This window comes from Coregonus clupeaformis, chromosome 34 (genome assembly GCF_020615455.1).
Source record: "Coregonus clupeaformis isolate EN_2021a chromosome 34, ASM2061545v1, whole genome shotgun sequence".
NCBI classification, from domain to species: Eukaryota; Metazoa; Chordata; class Actinopteri; order Salmoniformes; family Salmonidae; genus Coregonus; species Coregonus clupeaformis.
The window spans coordinates 40,713,292-40,731,417 of record NC_059225.1 but is presented as its reverse complement, the minus strand read 5'-3'; the positions used below and the strand labels follow the sequence as shown (position 1 = coordinate 40,731,417).

At 45.0% G+C, this 18,126-nt stretch overlaps 1 protein-coding gene across 2 annotated transcripts in view; it reads right to left on the bottom strand.

Annotated features, from left to right (window-relative positions):
- Nucleotides 1-997: 997 nt before the first annotated feature.
- LOC121539661 (CAP-Gly domain-containing linker protein 4) overlaps nucleotides 998-18,126 on the bottom strand; it is a 124,406-nt gene continuing 107,277 nt past the window's right edge. Inside the window, exons 12-16 of one of the 2 annotated variants that reach the window (XM_041848329.2) lie at nucleotides 17,413-17,547; nucleotides 6,663-6,786; nucleotides 2,421-2,485; nucleotides 2,081-2,147; nucleotides 998-1,575 (exon numbers count right to left, since the gene is read on the bottom strand). In XM_041848329.2, the coding sequence (XP_041704263.2) occupies nucleotides 1,197-1,575; nucleotides 2,081-2,147; nucleotides 2,421-2,485; nucleotides 6,663-6,786; nucleotides 17,413-17,547 (770 nt within the window). In that variant the 3' untranslated portion in view covers nucleotides 998-1,196. The remainder of the gene's footprint in view (nucleotides 1,576-2,080; nucleotides 2,148-2,420; nucleotides 2,486-6,662; nucleotides 6,787-17,412; nucleotides 17,548-18,126) is intronic. The other variant, XM_041848330.2, reaches the window with a different exon arrangement.

The following is an 18,126-nucleotide window of genomic DNA, read 5'->3' as shown; positions in this document are numbered from 1 at the left end:
CTGCACGCCGGAACCACTCGGTCTGGCTCGGGGTCCACGGGGCCAGAGCCGGCTGATATCCCAGGATGCACTGGAAGGGAGTCAGCCCGGTGGAGGAGTGGCAAAGTGAGTTCTGGGTGTACTCCGCCCAGGGAAGGAACCGGGCCCACTCCCCCTTGGTGCAGGGTGACATCCTGCACCAAGGTGGGCCACAAGTACTTAGCGGATATGGATTGAATGGTGCGGGTGATACCTGAGTGTCCAGTGGCGAGGGATGTGAGCGCCCAGGTCAACAGCCAATCCGTTACCCCCGTGGGAACGTAGATGCACTCAGGAGGGCAGGTAGCAGGCACAGGTTCCCTCTCCAGAGCCTGGCGGATGTCCACATCAAAACACGGGGCCAATGATATGGGATGACAGAATGATGGGCTGGAGGGCACTTACATGACTCTCAACCGACCTGGAACCACAGGGTAAGGGAAAACAGGTCTTCCGGCATCCTGGTGCCCAGGCGGTGATTTTCATCCTCGACCAGGAGAGGGTGGGGTTATGACGTTGGAGCCACGGATGACTTTGTGTACAGGTCCGGTGATGATGAGGAAGGGAAGGCTTTCTTGATGTATGGGTTCCACGGTGAGTGTGAGTGGTGATGTGATGTGTGTGATTGTGCCGGATCCCAATGATCGATTATCCAGGGCTTGGAACGGAAAAGGAGAGGAGAGCCATACCCAGTTGCGCCAGCTGATAGATGTCTGAGGAGTATTTCTGTCTGTAACAAAGCCCTTTTGTGGGAAAAATTCATTCTGATTGGCTGGGCTTGGCTCCCCAGTGGGTGGACCTATGGCCTCCCAGGCCCACCCATGGCTGCGCCCCAGCCCAGTCATGTGAGATCCATAGATTAGGGCCAAATGAATTCATTTCAATTGTCTGATATATTTTTATGAACTGTAACTCAGTAAAATATTTTAAATTGTTGCATGTTGCGTTTATATTTTTGTTCAGTATAGTTGATGTGTAGTTAAAATGTAGGCTGTCCACACCAACTTAACATAAATCTTTAAATAAAAAAATCTTTATTGAATTTATATAATCAAAACTGTCTGCTAATAACACAAAACCCAAGAAAAAAAGAAAAAAACATACTGTAACTTTTATCCGATATATTCCATCTGCTTTTTTCCTACCTACCCGACCTTACCCCTAGTGTCCTAATGTCCTCAGCTGTTCTCGTCCACTAGCCGGGCGCCGTTAATGCCGTGGTAAGTGACATGGCTGGGCCTCACCAGCAAGCCGTGGCCTGGACGGCATGTGAAGTAGCGGCGGCCACCCACCTGCCCGTCATTCTTGCCCTTGGTGGTGCGCAGCTCCAGGCCCAGCCACAGGCCGGGGGCGAAGTCAGCCTGGCCCATGTAGCGGACCACGGCCATCTCGCTGGCGCTGCTCAGAAGCACTTGCATGCCCAGGTGAAGGCGCACCGAGCCGTTCGATCCAGAGGAGGTGGCGGTGGTTCCTCCGGTGCTTCCTGGGCCGCCTGTTCCCGGACCCCAGCCGCCGCTCAGGGTGCTCCAGCGCCGACGTTGAGAGTTGGAACGTGACCTGAGGAGAGAGAAAGAGAGATGAGGTTAGAGGGGGAGAGAGAGGGAGAAAAAGACAGAGAGAGAAAGGGTAGAGAAAGATGGTGAAATAGTGCATAGGGGAGAAAGAGATGAGGATCATGGGAGGGAGAAAAGAGGATAAAAAGAGTGAAGGAAGGGCGTAATGAGAAAGAGACGGGACAGGGAAGAAAACAGAGAGTGGGAAGGGGAGGGAAGGAACGGGAGGGGTGAGAGAAAGATGAGGATGTGAAACGAGAGAGGAAGAGGAACGCAAAGGAGAGGGATTGATCTTGGATTCCTTTCATACTCACTATAACCCTGCTATCATGCATTGGCAATTCCCCAAAATTATTATTTGGCTGACTAATACCGCTGCTTCTTATCACTATTGATTTGACCTCCGGCAGTGGGGGGATTAGGGAGAAAGCTGAAAAGCATTACGGAATAAGGAGGAGAAATGCAGAGAGGGGGAATGTGGAGAAGAGTGGTAATAACAAAATTGCCACCTGTTGCCAGGAATATTCTGGCTCTGCTCCTGCTGGGCCGTCGACGTGCTGAAGCTGCGGCGGATTCCTGAATGAATGACAGAGACAGCCACACGTGTGTGAATACACAGACACATATTTACATATGTAGTACACATACAGACAAACAAGTACACAAACATTTACAAAAAGACACACACACATTAAGGGTACACAAATGATTGTGACACAACAAAAACTGCATTTTCTGTCATTAAAATGCTATCTACTGCATTGTCCTTAAAATTGTATAACCATTGATTCAGTTTGTTCAGCATTGTATGAAGCAAATCAATTAGGAACAACCTAGTCCAAAACTCACCGGTGAAACCACATTTGAGACGCGAGGAGGACAGCTCAGAAAGACAATCCATAGAGCCATGGATCCTGTGGAATTGTAAAGAATATACATATATACATTTACACTAGAGCCTCAGAGTCTACAACACACAATCATTAAAGCCTGTACTGGTGGAGAGTTCTGGAAACACTTTAGGCCATCCTGCTTCAATAACAGCTCTTTCTCTTCCATTCCAAGGTTGGGGTCAATTCAATTTCAACTTTCATCTTTTCACTACACAGGGAATGAACTGAAATTCAACAAATGAATAGGGCAGGAAATTAGTCCTCATTTCAAATAATGGGCTATTTCTCCAATTAAACCATTGATTATCCATTCATTTCCGGAATGGAATGAGTCGAGATGGAATTGACCCCCAACCGCTATCCTGAAAGTAAGGGGCCTTCCCTTCCATCCATCAATTCTCCAATGGACACAAAATAAAATAAAAATCGACATCCCAGCAGGATGTGCCTGTCCGACTTGGTAGATGCTCTTGCCTAAGCCGTTGTGTACCAGTGATATTAGCTGGAGCTTTGAAAACCATTAACACAGAGGCTGGTGAAGTGGAAAAAGGAGCCAAAAACAGCCTCATCTTGTTTGTGAGCAGAAAAGGAGGTGAGAGAAAGGAGAAAAAATAAGAAACAAATAACACCTCGCTGTTTGTTTTCTTAATGGATCCTGATAGCTGCTGACAGGAAGCTGAGAGAATGGAAGAATGGCTGCTCTGGCGTTCTGGCTCTCTGTGATGGAGAGAACGTGAGAGGAGATGGAGATAATGTGAGAGGGAGATCTCCATTAGCCCGAGCCACGCTTTAGCGGAGCGTCCGCTTGCTCCGCGGGTTAATTGGGGGAAAAAGAGGGGAGGGGGGGATGAAAGAAGGAGTGCTGGAGTTTTCCCTCCAGAAAACACTCCTCTTATCACACAGTAAAAGTAGACTAAGAAAATAAGATGGTGGTGGGAGAGGAAAGAGCGAGAGAGAAAAAAACGTAAGGGGATAGACGTTAAGGAACGAGAGCCCAAAAAAACAAAACAAAACTTTAACCAAATGAATTAACTTAACATGTTACTTAAGTTACCTAAACCAGCCTCCTCATTCATACTATCTCAACATCTTCAACAAATCTTTCACCTTTCCTCGACTCCCTTTCCTTGCTATGTGGCTACTAAATATGTACACTGAGTGAACAAAACATTAGGAACACCTGCTCTTTCCATGACATAGACTGACCAGGTAAATCCAGGTGGAAGCTATGATCCCTTATTGATGTCACTTGTTAAATCCACTTTAAATCACTGGAGATGATGGGGAGAAGACAGGTTAAAGAATGATTTTCAAGCCTTGAGACAATTGAGACATGGATTGTGTATGTGTGCCATTCAGAGGGTGAATGGGCACGACAAAATATTTAATTGCCTTTGAACGGGGTATAGTATTAAATGCCAGGAGCACCGGTTTGAGTGTGTCAAGAACTGTAACGCTGCTGGGTTTTTCACACTCAACAGTTTCCCGTGTGTATCAAGAATGGCCCACCACCCAAAGGACATCCAGCCAACTAGACACAACTGTGGGAAACATTGGAGTCAACATGGGCCTGCATCCCTGTGGAACGTTTTCAACACCTTGTAGAGTCCATGCCCCAACAAATTCAGGCTGTTCTGAGAGCAAAAGGGGGTGCAACTCAATAGTTGGAAGGTGTTTCTAATGTTTTGTACAATTAGTGACTGTGTGGCGCTGTCTGCCTTTAATAGAAACTTCAACCAAATTAATCAACTTACCTAACCCCCCTCTTATTCGGCCTACATGAGGGAAATGCTGAGTCTTAATAGCCCAATATTAGACTTTCTTTCCCTTTCCTTGACTCATCTTTCTTCCTAGGTGGCTAGATAGTGAATATGTATGTATGGCACCGCCTGCTCTTCCATATCTCAAGGATTGAAAGGATTGTGGCCCTGTGTAGCTCAGTTGGTAGAGCATGGCGCATGCAACGCCAGGGTTGTGGGTTCGATTCCCACGGCGGGCCAGGCGGGCCAGTATGAAAATGTATGCACTCTAACTGTAAGTCGCTCTGGATAAGAGAGTCTGCTAAATGACGTAAATGTAAATGATTAAGAGCTTCCAAAAAGAGCCAGCTTTGCCGTTTTGCTCGTCTGTTGACAACACTTTTGTCTGAAAGATACATGCGCTGTAATCTGTAAGAAGAGTCAAATACTGATTTAAACGTCTCAGTTAGAATTAGTATTTTTCATATACTTCTTTAATAATAGTTCAAAGGAGCTTTCTGTGTAGGTGCCATAGTAGGAGTTCTTCACAATAATTCACTATTTATTTAAAAGGCTGTGTGTGCTTGACCTTTTCCAGTGTATAGGCACAGTAGAGAAAGACATTTGACAGAATTGCATGTACAAGGTAATTACCTTTTTTGCTTTTACCGCATTGCCTTTTTAATGCACTTTTCCCACTTGTTTTTATAATGTGAAGAGCTTTGAGATTGTGGCAGTAAAATTACTATTTCCACTATGCAAATAACGTGTTATTATTATAATTTATCCCTGGGGGGGACATATTCTAGATAGGCCATTCAAATGAATGACAGTTGGGTAGTGTGAAGCTTAGATGGAAAATATAAGCAAATGTCCCCTTAAAAACATTTTTTCCTGGCCATACGTTACCTTACAAACGACTGTATATATTTGGTGTAGGGTGAAGTTGCCCCTTGACGCTGATCTTGGGTCAGTTTTGCATTTTCCCCACTAATGGTTAAGGTTAGGATTGGGGGAATGGACGCTAATCCTAGATCTGTACCTAGAGGAAACTTCACCCTAGACAAGGGTTGGGCTTATTCAGAATTTTGGAATTGACTCCCATTCAACTCATAAATTAAAATTTGAATTGGCCACACCCCACAGGATGTAGAATTTGATTTTGATGACATGAAGTAGAATTTAATTCAGTGCAATTAAAATAAATTCCACTCAGTTATAGAACATGAGAGTTTCCTTGAATCACAATTTGGAAACAATGTTCATTGAATCTGACAGGTCACACTTCCACACTTCTGGAAACAATGTTCACATACTCTTTTAACCTTCCTGCTTAAAATAGCCTATTATATTTCCACCAACCATTTCATTTGTTTCCCTTCTTTTTGAAGGCCTCAGGGTCAACTTTAAGGAAAACTCTTTTTTTTTTTTTTACACCATTTCACATTTTGCATCATAAGACCGAATCGAGGTAGTTGGTCACATTAGTCCATTATTAATATAGTCGCAAAATGTTTTGCATGTCAGCAATCAAGTTTTCAAGATACATAGCTTTCAAAATACAGAAATACAGCTGTATTTCTGTATTTTGAAAGCTATGTATCTTGAAAACATTTAAATTTTGTTCCCCATATTGAACAAAATGTAAGTGATTAATGAAATATAATAACTTAGAATAATCACATACATATTTTGTTTTCCTTGCTCATTAATTGTAATAGTTTGTCCTGAAAATCTATTGTTTCCACAATATTTGATATGCATGTATATAACGACATGTTTTATGTTTTATGTACAAGATGTATATTTGTATAGACTACACCTAATATAGAATAGAAGAGGCATTTGAATTTCATTGCATTTCACTGAATTCAATTATATTTCCTTTAATTACATTTTTAATTGCAATTATGTATTCTGTTTTCTACTTCAATTCAAATTAAATTCAAATTCAAGAATTGAGTTGGAATTTAGGAGGCATTCTAAATTAAATTCTGAATTGAGCCTAACCCTGCCCCGGACCGTATACATTTTTAACAGACATACCAGGTAGCCCCTTCCCTGTTTCAGTTAGTTTTCTTCCATTTGCTGCCTAATAAACACAGCCCAGACAGCTCTGATTTGAATAAGCCCTAAACATCCTGTCCCTGTTTGACACCCGTGGTCTAGTAAATCACCAATCTGGACTGTTTGTAATGTCCTTAAGACAGTGAAAATCGAATTTTCCAACAGTTCTCACAAATGGCATTGTCAAGGCCTGGCTCATTAGTGCCATCCAAATATTGATGAGTGTAATGAAACGTTACCACCTCCAGCGACATTTACCAGATGCGCCTTTGGTACGAGCCATGTTTATTTTTCTCTAAACCCATTTCTAAATCTGAGAAATCATTACAGATACTTCATCCAGATGTGTTTTTTATGTAGTATTTTACAAATCAGTACAATTATGTAGCCACCTCTGTACACGCGACGATGGGGCGAAGACACCGTGTTTGGGAGAGCAGCTGAAGTAGTTCACCCCACCAACCGAGCCGTCGTTCTTTCCGCTGGGCTTGTCCAGCTCGATCCCCAGCCAGAACCCTGAGGGACGGACGGATAGATGGAAAAAGAGGCGGACAGAAGGTCAGGGTCATCCATGAATAGAGCAGTGTGACAAGAAACACAATTGTGTGTGTTGTGCCAATCTGCTGCGTGTCATGAACCTAAAGTATCACAAGGACAAGTGAATGGTCCTTGAGTGTACTTAATCCTAGCTTAGCTGGATGAAAAGCCACTGTGTGCAGCTTCTCAAGGCCATCAACCCTTGAATGCAAAGTATTACAATGTTAAACAAGAGTAAGTGCCTTCATGTAGAATAAACTCTTGCCTGCTGTGTCTACAAGAACTATCGTTCTTAGACAACTGTCTTCTACACAATTCCTACTGTTAAAAGCTTGACGCATTCCAACTGATGACGTTATTAAAAAGACCCAAACTACGTAGGAGTATATTCCTCCTAAGTTACTGTCTCATATCACTTCCAAAAATGTCATAACATATATCTTGCCATTGTTACTGCTTATGACATTTGTATTGTATATTTATTTAGTAACTGTCACGTTCGTTGAGTACAGGTTTGGACCAAGGTGCAGCGTGGAATGCATACATGTTTATTAACTAAGTTAACACACGACAAAACAACAAAAGCAACGTAACGTGAAGCTCACAATGGCTACACCCAAACAAGCCAAACAATAGTCAAGATCCCACAACATAGGTAGGCAAAATGGCTACCTAAGTATGATCCCCAATCAGAAACAACGATCGACAGCTGCCTCTGATTGGGAACCACACTCGGCCAACATAGATCTACAAACATAGAATGTACACATAGAAATACACACCCTGACCAAACCAACTAAAGAAAAACCGGTCTCTCAAGGCCAGGGCGTGACAGTAACAAAGTGAACTGTACCCTTCTCTATGTCTCCTGAATGGAGGTCTGTTGAGAAACGGTGCTGTGACAATGGCCCCGGATGTGGACATTCACTTTCAAGACAGCTGTTCTAGAACATCGGCCATGAATTGCCTTTTCTAGAATGGGGAGCACGTGATGCAGTGGAGCTGAGCAGACGTCAACAAACCGAGCTCTTCAAAGTTATCCTACTATTACCTAAATAACAACGTTGAAACAATATTTTTACATCGGCTGATAAACTGTTAAGTACTTACCTTCCCAAAGAGCCATGGACCTCCGGCTGAGAGGCAAGAAGGATGACCAAAACTTAGCTGAATCCCAAGATAATGATTACGCCACAGCTAGCAAGATTAGCATTAGCCCTGTTAACTCAGACGACAGTTCCACACTGTTGCGCTCAGCAGCCTCTTCCGAGTCCTCCGGCATGCTTGCTACTCTCCTCCCGGAAATTCAAGATGGTAATAAAGGTATTTCACTGAAAATGTACAAGAAATCGGCTAAACTCCATTCTTCAATTGAAGACCTGAAATCCTTCCTGAATGATCTCCTTTTGAGAATGACTGAGGCTGAGTTGTGCATTAGCACAGTTGAAGATACCGTCACCCAACATGACCAGGTTATGAAACAGCTGACGAAGGACAATGCCTATGTCAAAAACAAGGTGGACTAGATGGAGAACCAGAGCAGACGTAGCAATATCCGTGTGGTGGGATTGAAGGAGGACAGCGAGGGCCGTGACCCTGTCCGTTTCTTCACTCAATGGATCCCTGATGTCCTAGGCATAACCAACTTCACCAAGCTGCTGGAAATCAAACGCGCCCACAGAACCTCATCACCGAAACCCACGCTACAGACCGTCCTGATCAGGTTCCTCCATTTCCCGGACAGGGAGAAGATAGTGCGACTTGCAAGAGCCAAAGGGGACATCACCATCGATGACAAGAGGGTCAGCCTTTTCCCGGATATGAGTGCAGATCTCGACAGACGTCGCAAGCAGTTCAAACCAGCCGCCAAAGCACTGAAGGAGAATAACATCACCGGCTACCTCATTCACCCTGCGCGGATGAAAGTTGAGTACAATGGCCAAAGCCATCTCTTCGACACGCCGGGAGAAGTGTTCCCTTTTCTCAAAGAACTGAACCGCGTTTTATTCATGAAGGTCTATCGGTGGGATTTGAACCAGTATATAGGTTTTTTATTGTTTGTTCTGTCCTGGGACTGTACTGCTGATGTCTATTTGGAATTTGGATCAGTTTACCCCGCGATTGAATGTTTATGCTCCTAACTTTGTTGACCATATGTTTATTCAGGTTTCTCAAGCACCACCAAGATGGCTACTTTCTGGAGGAGATTTGAATTTTTGTTTAGATACAGTTGTTGATAGGTCCTTTGATAAACCCTCCCCTCTTACCAAAGCCGCCAAGCTCTCCACGTCATTCATGAAGGATCTCAATTTACTAGACTCTGGATAGGGACTACTCTTTTATTCACACCCACACAACACACACACACACATAGATAACTTTTTGCTATCAATCCAACTGTTTCATAGAGTGTTTAGGACCGATTATCTCCCCAGATTGCTTAGTGACCATTCTCCTCTGGTATTATCAATCTCCATTCCTACCAAGGTAAATTATTTTACATTTGACATTTAGCAGACGCTCTTATCCAGAGCAACTTACAGTTAGTGAGTGCATACATTTTCATAAATGGAGCATATAGATGCAGACAAAATTCTACACTCCTGAAGCAACTAGAATTTTGTGTATTCATCAAAGAGCAGATCAATATTTTTACTTTGACAAACAAACCCTCTGCTCCTGACAGTTTCATTCTTTGGGATGCATTGAAAGCCTGTCTGAGGGGACAGATAATTGCTTATACTAAAGGGTTGAACGGAAAACACTGTGCCGAACTGAATGTCCTTGAAACTTGAAAATTCCAGAAAATGATGTCATGGCTTTAGAAGCTTCTGATAGGCTAATTGACATCATTTGAGTCAATTGGAGGTGTACCTGTGGATGTATTTCAAGGCCTACCTTCAAACTCATTGCCTCTTTGCTTGACATCATGGGAAAATCAAAAGAAATCAGCCAATTTTCCAAGCTGTTTAAAGGCACAGTCAACCTAGTGTATGTAAACTTCTGACCCACTGGAATTGTGATACAGTGAATTATAAGTGAAATAATATATCAGTAAACAATTGTTGAAAAAATTACTTGTGTCATGCACAAAGTAGATGTCCTAACCGACTTGCCAAAACTATAGTTTGTTAACAAGAAATGTGTGGAGTGGTTGAAAAACAAGTGTTAATGACTCCAACCTTAGTGTATGTAAACTTCCGACTTCAACTGTACATACAATGGCTGCTCTGAAGTCTGCACTTGTTTTTTTTTATTGTATAGTCATGCAAAAACAAAACAACTTTTTGTATTTTGCTGGTTTACATTTTGTATCTACAGTAGGCGTAATGGTTTACATTTTGTGTCTACAGTAGGCGTAAGTTGTATTGTCATTTTGCCCCAATTTCGATCTTGTCTCATCGCTGCAAGTCCCCAACGGGCTCAGGAGGCTAAGGTCCGCTCTTCTTAACCCGGAAGTCAGCCGCACCAATGTGTTGGAGAAAACACTGTTCACCTGACGACCCGAGGTCAGCCACAAGAAGTCGCTAGCGCGCGATGACCACGTAAAGCCCCCATCGGCCAAACCCTCCCCTAACCCGGATGACGCTGGGCCAATTGTGTGCCGCCCTATGGGACTCCCGATCACAGCCGGTTCTGGTACAGCCCGGGATCAAACCTGGGTCTGTAGTGACGCCTCTAGCACTGCGATGATGTCCCTTAGACCGCTGTGCCACTCAGGAGGCCTTGTATTGCCTTTCTATCAGTATTTTTAAAAAATATTCTAACATGACCTTTCACTCAAGTTTATTATATAGTGTACAGTCGTGGTCAACAGTTTGAAGAACGACACAAATATTAATATTCACAAAGTCTGCTGCCTCAGTTTTTATGATGGCAATTTGCATATACTCCAGAATGTTATGAAGAGTGATCAAATGAATTGCAATTAATTGCAAATTCCCTCTTGTCCCTCATGTCAGTGATTCTCTCGTTAACACATGTGAGAGTGTTGACGAGGACAAGGCTGGAGATCACTCTGTCATGCTGATTGAGTTAGAATAACAGACTGGAAGCTTTAAAAGGAGGGTGGTGCTTGAAATCATTGTTATTCCTCTGTTAACCATGGTTACCTGCAAGGAAACGCGTGCCGTCATCATTGCTTTGCATAAAAAGGGCTTCACAGGCAAGGATATTGCTGCTAGTAAGATTGCACCTAAATCAACCATTTATCGGATCATCAAGAACTTCAAGGAGAAAGGTTCAATTGTTGTGAAAAAGGCTTCAGAGCGCCCAAGAAAGTCCAGCAAGCACCAGGACCGTCTCCTAAAGTTGATTCAGCTGCGGAATCGGGGCACCACCAGTGCAGAGCTTGCTCAGGAATGGTAGCAGGCAGGTGTGAGTGCATCTGCACGCACAGTGAGGCAAAGACTTTTGGAGGATGGCCTGGTGTCAAGAAGGGCAGCGAGGAAGCCACTTCTCTCCAGGAAAAACATCAGGGACAGACTGATATTCTGCAAAAGGTACAGGGATTGGACTGCTGAGGACTGGGGTAAAGTCATTTTCTCTGATGAATCCCCTTTCCGATTGTTTGGTGATCCGGAAAAAAGCTTGTCCAGAGAAGACAAGGTGAGCGCTACCATCAGTCCTGTGTCATGCCAACAATAAAGCATCCTGAGACCATTCATGTGTGGGGTTGCTTCTCAGCCAAGGGAGTGGACTCACTCACAATTTTGCCTAAGAACACAGCCATGAATAAAGAATGGTACCAACACATCCTCCGAGAGCAACTTCTCCTAACCATCCAATAACAGTTTGGTGACGAACAATGCCTTTTCCAGCATGATGGAGCACCTTGCAAAAGTAAGGTGAGGCAAAAGTGATAACTAAGTGGCTCGGGGAAACAAAACATCGACATTTTTGGGTCCATGGCCAGGAAACTCCACAGACCTTAATCCCATTGAGAACTCAAGAGGCGGGTGGACAAACAAAAACCCATTCTGACAAACTCCAAGCATTGATTATGCAAGAATGGGCTGCCATCAGTCAGGATGTGGCCCAGAAGTTAATTGCTAGCATGCCAGGGCGGATTGCAGAGGTCTTGAAAAAGAAGGGTCAACACTGCAAATATTGACTCTTTGCATAAACTTAATGTAATTGTCAATAAAAGCCTTTGACACTTATGGAATGCTTGTAATTATACTTCTGTATACCATAGTAACATCTGACAAAAATATATCATAATACTGAAGCAGCGAACTTTGTGAAGACCAATACTAGTGTCATTCTCAAAACTTTTGACCACAACTGTACACAGCTTCTGGCAAGGGGTATGCGATACCATATCCTTTTTTTTTTTTTTTACCTTTATTTAACCAGGTAAGCCAGTTGAGAACAAGTTCTCATTTACAACTGCGACCTGGCCAAGATAAAGCAAAGCAGTGCGATTAAAACAACAACAACACAGAGTTACATATGGAATAAACAAAACGTACAGTCAATAACACAACAGAAAATCTATATACAGTGTGTGTAAATGTAGTAAGTTATGGAGGTAAGGAAATAAATAGGCCATAGTGCAAAATATTTACAATTTAGTATTAACACTGGAGTGATAGATGTGCAGAAGATGATGTGCAAATAGAGATACTGGGGTGCAAATGAGCAAAATAAATAACAATGTAAATAACAATATGGGGATGAGGTAGTTGGGTGGACTAATTACAGATGGGCTGTGTACAGGTGCAGTGATTGGTAAGCTGCTCTGACAACTGATGATTAAAGTTAGTGAGGGAGATAAGAGTCTCCAGCTTCAGAGATTTATGCAGTTCGTTCCAGTCATTTGCAGCAGAGTACTGGAAGGAATGGCGGCCAAAGGAGGTGTTGGCTTTGGGGATGACCACTGAGATATACCTGATGGAACGCATACTACGGGTGGGTGTTGCTATGGTGACCAATGAGCTAAGATAAGGCGGGGATTTGCCTAGATGTGATTTATAGATGACCTGGAGCCAGTGGGTTTGGCGACAAATATGTAGTGAGGGCCAGCCAACGAGAGCATACAGGTCACAATGGTGGGTAGTATATGGGGCTTTGGTGACAAAATGGATGGCACTGTGATAGACTACATCCAATTTGCTGAGTAGAGTGTTGGAAGCTATTTTGTAAATGACATCGCCAAAGTCAAGGATCGGTAGGATAGTCTGTTTCACAAGGGCATGTTTAGCAGCATGAGTGGAGGCTTTGTTGCGAAATAGGAAGCCAATTCTAGATTTAACTTTGGATTGGAGATGCTTAATGTGAGTCTGGAAGGAGAGTTTACGGTCTAACCTGACACCTAGGTATTTGTAGTTGTCCACATATTCTAAGTCAGACCCGCCGAGTGTAGAGATTCCAGTCGGTCGGGCGGGTGAAAGCAGCGTTCGATTGAAGAGCATGCATTTACTAGCGTTTAAGAGCAGTTGGAGGCTATGGAAGGAGTGTTGTATGGCATTTAAGCTCTTTGGAGGTTTGTTAACACAGTGTCCAATGAAGGGCCAGATGTATACAAAATGGTGTCGTCTGCGTAGAGGTGGATCTGAGAGTCACCAGCAGCAAGAGCGACATCATTGATATACACAGAGAATAGAGTCGGCCCGAGAATTGAACCCTGTGGCACCCCCATAGAGACTGTCTTAGGTCCAGACAACAGGCCTTCCGATTTGACATTGAACTCTATCTGAGAAGTAGTTGGTGAACCAGGCGAGGCAGTCATTTGAGAAACCAATTAATGGGGCTGCATTCCTTTTAGACCCAGAGGTCTGTCTATTGGGTAACTTTACTAATTCCAATCTTAGGCAAAGCCACACTATAAAGCTAACAGAAATATTGTTAGCGATTGCCAAGAAATGTATTGCCTTGAAATGGAAATCAGATACCCCCTGCCAGTTTCAATAACTCTACTCAATATTATTATTATTATTATTATTATTATTATTATTATTATTATTATTATTATTACAATGTGGATGTCTGAAGTTAATAGCTGTATCCCACTGGATAAAATTACTTACTGCTTGAGGAATAAGTCAGAGACATTTTACAGAATTTGGCAACCTTTTATTGATTATATGTGTCACGATCGTTTATAGACGGGACGGACCAAGGCGCAGCGTGATATGCATACATGTTTATTAACAAATAAACACAACGACAAAACAGTCCAAGGCAGCACAACACAGCATACCTTAACATGGAACAAGATCCCACAACCCACTAGTGCCAATAGGCTGCCTAAGTATGGTCCCCAATCAGAGACAATGAGCTACAGCTGCCTTTGATTGGGAACCACACCGGCCAACATAGATCTACACATAATAGATACCACAACTTAGAACAAACACAACACGGAATATACACACCCTGACTCAACAAATAAACGTCCCCTGAGTCAGGGCGTGACAGTACCCCCCCCCCAAAGGTGCGGACTCCGACCGCGCCACATAAACATAACAGGGTAGGGGCCGGGTGGGCATTCCGCCTCGGAGGCGGATCCGGCTCCGGGCGTGACCACCACCTATTCTCCGCCTCCCTGTTGCACCCCTGGTCTGGACCTCGGCGCGCTGCTTCCCCTCTCCTTTCTCCCACGAAGTACCAAGCCCTGTCTGGACCCTGGTGTGGGAGACCCCGAACCTGGAGAGGGTCTGGGTCTGGACTGGAACCGCTGACTGGAGCTGGACCCGACGACGGTGGAGCGAACTGCTCTGGCTCCGGAGTGGAGCCGCTGACCGGAGCTGGATCAGGCACCGGTGGAGCGGACTGCTCTGGCTCCGGAGTGGAGCCGCTAACCGGAGCTGGACTGGACCCCGGTGGAGCGGATTGCTCTGGCTCCGGAGTGGAGCAGCTAACCGGAGCTGAACTCGGCACCTTTGGAGCGGACTGCTCTGGCTCCGGAGTGGAGCAGCTGACCGGTGCCGGACCAGGCACCGGTGGAACAGGCACGGGCCGTGCCGGACTGGACACACGCACCACTGGCTTGGTGCGAGGAGCAGGAACAGGCCGGCGACGCGCACCACTGGCTTGGTGCGAGGGACAGGAACAAGCCGGACCGGCTGGCGACGCGCACCACTGGCTTGGTGCGAGGGACAGGAACAGTCAGGGCCGGGCTGGCGACGCGCACCACTGGCTTGGTGCGAGGAGCAGGAACAGGCCGGACTGGGCTGGCGACGCGCACCACTGGCTTGGTGCGAGGAGCAGGAACAGGCCGGGCCGGGCTGGCGATGCGCACCACTGGCTTGGTGCGAGGAGCAGGAACAGGCCGAACCGGGCTGGCGACGCGCACCACTGGCTTGGTGCGAGGAGCAGAAACAGGCCGGGCCGGGCTGGGAACACGCACCACTGGTTTGGTGCGAGGAGCAGGAACGGGCCGGACCGGACTGCGAAGGCGGACTGGAGGTCTGGAGCGGAGATTTGGCACAACCCGTCCTGGCTGGCTGCCCACTTTCGCACTACACATGCGGGGCGCTGGCACAGGACGCACTGGGTTGTGCACGCGCACTGGCGATACAGCTCGTAGAACAGGCGCAGGATATGCGGGACCGAGGAGGCGTACTGGAGACCAGGAGCGTTGAGCCGGCACACCCCGTCCTGGCTGAATGCCCATCTTCGCACGACACGTGCGTGGTGCTAGCACAGGACGTACAGGACTGTTCCGGAACACTGGCGACACAGTACGTAGCTCCGCATAACACGGAGCCTGCCAGTCACACTCCTCCTCGCGTGAGTACGGGGAGTTGGCTCTGCTCTACCTCTAGGCTCCGCCAACCACCCTTTTAGCCCCCCCAAAAAATGTATTGGGGCTGTCTCTCGGGCTTCTTCCTCGGCCGGCGCCTTCCGCGTTGCCGCTGCTCCTCTCTATACCGCGCCTCCACTGTCTCCTCCCAAGGACGGCGATCCATCCCGGCCTGAATCTCCTCCCAAGTCCAGGATCCCTTAACGTCCAGGATCTCCTCCCATGACCACCATTTGCCCACCTGTGACATGGCAATTCGCTCTTCCTGGGCACGCTGCTTGGTCCTCGTTTGGTGGGATCTTCTGTCACGATCGTTTATAGACGGGACGGACCAAGGCGCAGCGTGATATGCATACATGTTTATTAACGAATAAACACAACAACAAAACAATAAACAAACGATACGTGAAGTCCAAGGCAGCACAACACAACATACCTTAACACGGAACAAGATCCCACAACCCACTAGTGCCAATAGGCTGCCTAAGTATGGTCCCCAATCAGAGACAATGAGCTACAGCTGCCTCTGATTGGGAACCACACCGGCCAACATAGATCTACACATAATAGATACTACAACATAGAACAAACACAACACGGAATATACACACCCTGACTCAACAAATAAACGTCCCGTGAGTCAGGGCGTGACAATATGGAGAATCTCCAATCATATCACATTGATTGCATCTCTGTATAATCATCATATAATGTTTCACACTTAATGTATAATATGTAGCCTACTGCAGGTGACCATATGATCCAATGTCTCTTTTTTTTCCTCTTTTTTTTCTTTTTGAAATGGTTTTTATTGCATTTACATTATTGTCTGTGTCTTGTAAGGTTATTGTCACTTTGTTATATTGTTGTCTAATATCTTCTCAGTTTTGTTTTGAATGTTCTTAATTGGAAAATGCAAAAATAAAACAAAAAAATAAAAGACTGAATGGACAGAAAACAAAACTGTCTCGAGTCCTACTGTCTCGCATGTTTAATTAACCTTCAAGCCCAAGTGTGTAGTGGACTTAATCTTCGAGGCATAACAAATAGGATCCCTGACCTTCAAACTCTACAGCATTAAGTCTTTAACCTTAGAGCGATAGAGTGTATGGCGTTGCACCTTAAAGCTCTACTGCACAGTGTACTCAACGTGTGTGTGTCTGTGCATGCATATGTCTTGCTGTTTATTGTGTGGTTATAACCTAAGTGCTTGAATCGTAACCACCCACTACATAATGGGGTCACCTGATTTGAAAATGGGGTCACGAGAGAAACTCTGAAAAATAATAACAATTGCGCTTGGTTCAAAGAACCGGTGTTACGTTCGTAACCTCCGGTAGCCACACGATGCTGTTGTAATAAACAGAGCAGATTCCTACAAATGTGGCTCTATCTTTTGAATGGTTTAAGCTACAAAATATTATGACCCCATCACTGAAATATAAGACTCGCAGGAACACGCATGTGTCTTTTGTTTACCTCTACAATGCCCACCGCGCAGGACTCATTAGAACAGAGCGGAAAAGACCAGGCACTAAATCAGACTAGGGGGAAAAGGACATCATCAATGATGTTATTTTCTACACAGAATATCATAAAAACATTATTGCCTGATGATCTTCTGAACTTCCCAATACCTTTCTGATGCATTTTAGTCACTTCAAACCATAATTCCTTCAGATTTAAATCCTGTCAAAAGTACTGTCAGACTGTTTGCACAGAATACATGTTTCGTGCAGTTTTTCGTGCAGTTTCAGAATTGACTGAATTTAAATAGAATTGACCGCAACCATGTTAGTATGGCAGTTAGTAGTGTGATGTGTGTAGTGGGTTTGGGGTATGGACAGTGATCTGACCTGGGGCAAAGTTGGTCTTGCCGTAGAAGCGGACCACCCCTGTTCTCTGGCCCACCACCAACACCCTCTCCCCCAGGCGCACCTCCGGCCCGTCGCACAAGGAGCTACTGGCAGGGGGGGTCCGGCTACGGGGTACTGGAACATGGGATGGGGAGGAAGAATTTGTTGTTTTTACCATAGAGATGGAAAGAGGTCGCAACCTTATATCCATCCAATTATGGCCTCTGTGAGCGCATGGGCATCTCCATTTTGAAGTAGCCAATATTCTTCTTCACGATTGGCTGCTCCCTCTTGATGACCCGGTTGTACATTACTTAAACCGGGACATCAAGAGGGATCAGCCAATGAAATTGGAAGTCCACCCAGTTGACCAATTCAAAATGGTGAAAGTCCTAACTGCCGCTGCCCATGCCACTAGAGGCTTTTATCCATCTCTGTCTTTTTTACTAACACCGTAAACAGCTGTAACATCAGGTAAACCATAATATAATCATCATTATCATCTTCAACAACACTTCCTTGTGAGGAGAGGGACCTACTGTATGTACAGAATTTAATGACTTTAGGTCAAAGGGGATGAGGGGCGTGATTTTTCAAAGTTTGCATTTTCAATAGCTTGTTATAGCGCCACCATATGGCCAATCAGTGTAATTTTGTAAATGCCTGATCTCTATGTCAAGACACATTATTCACCCAAGTTTAGTCAAAATCAGG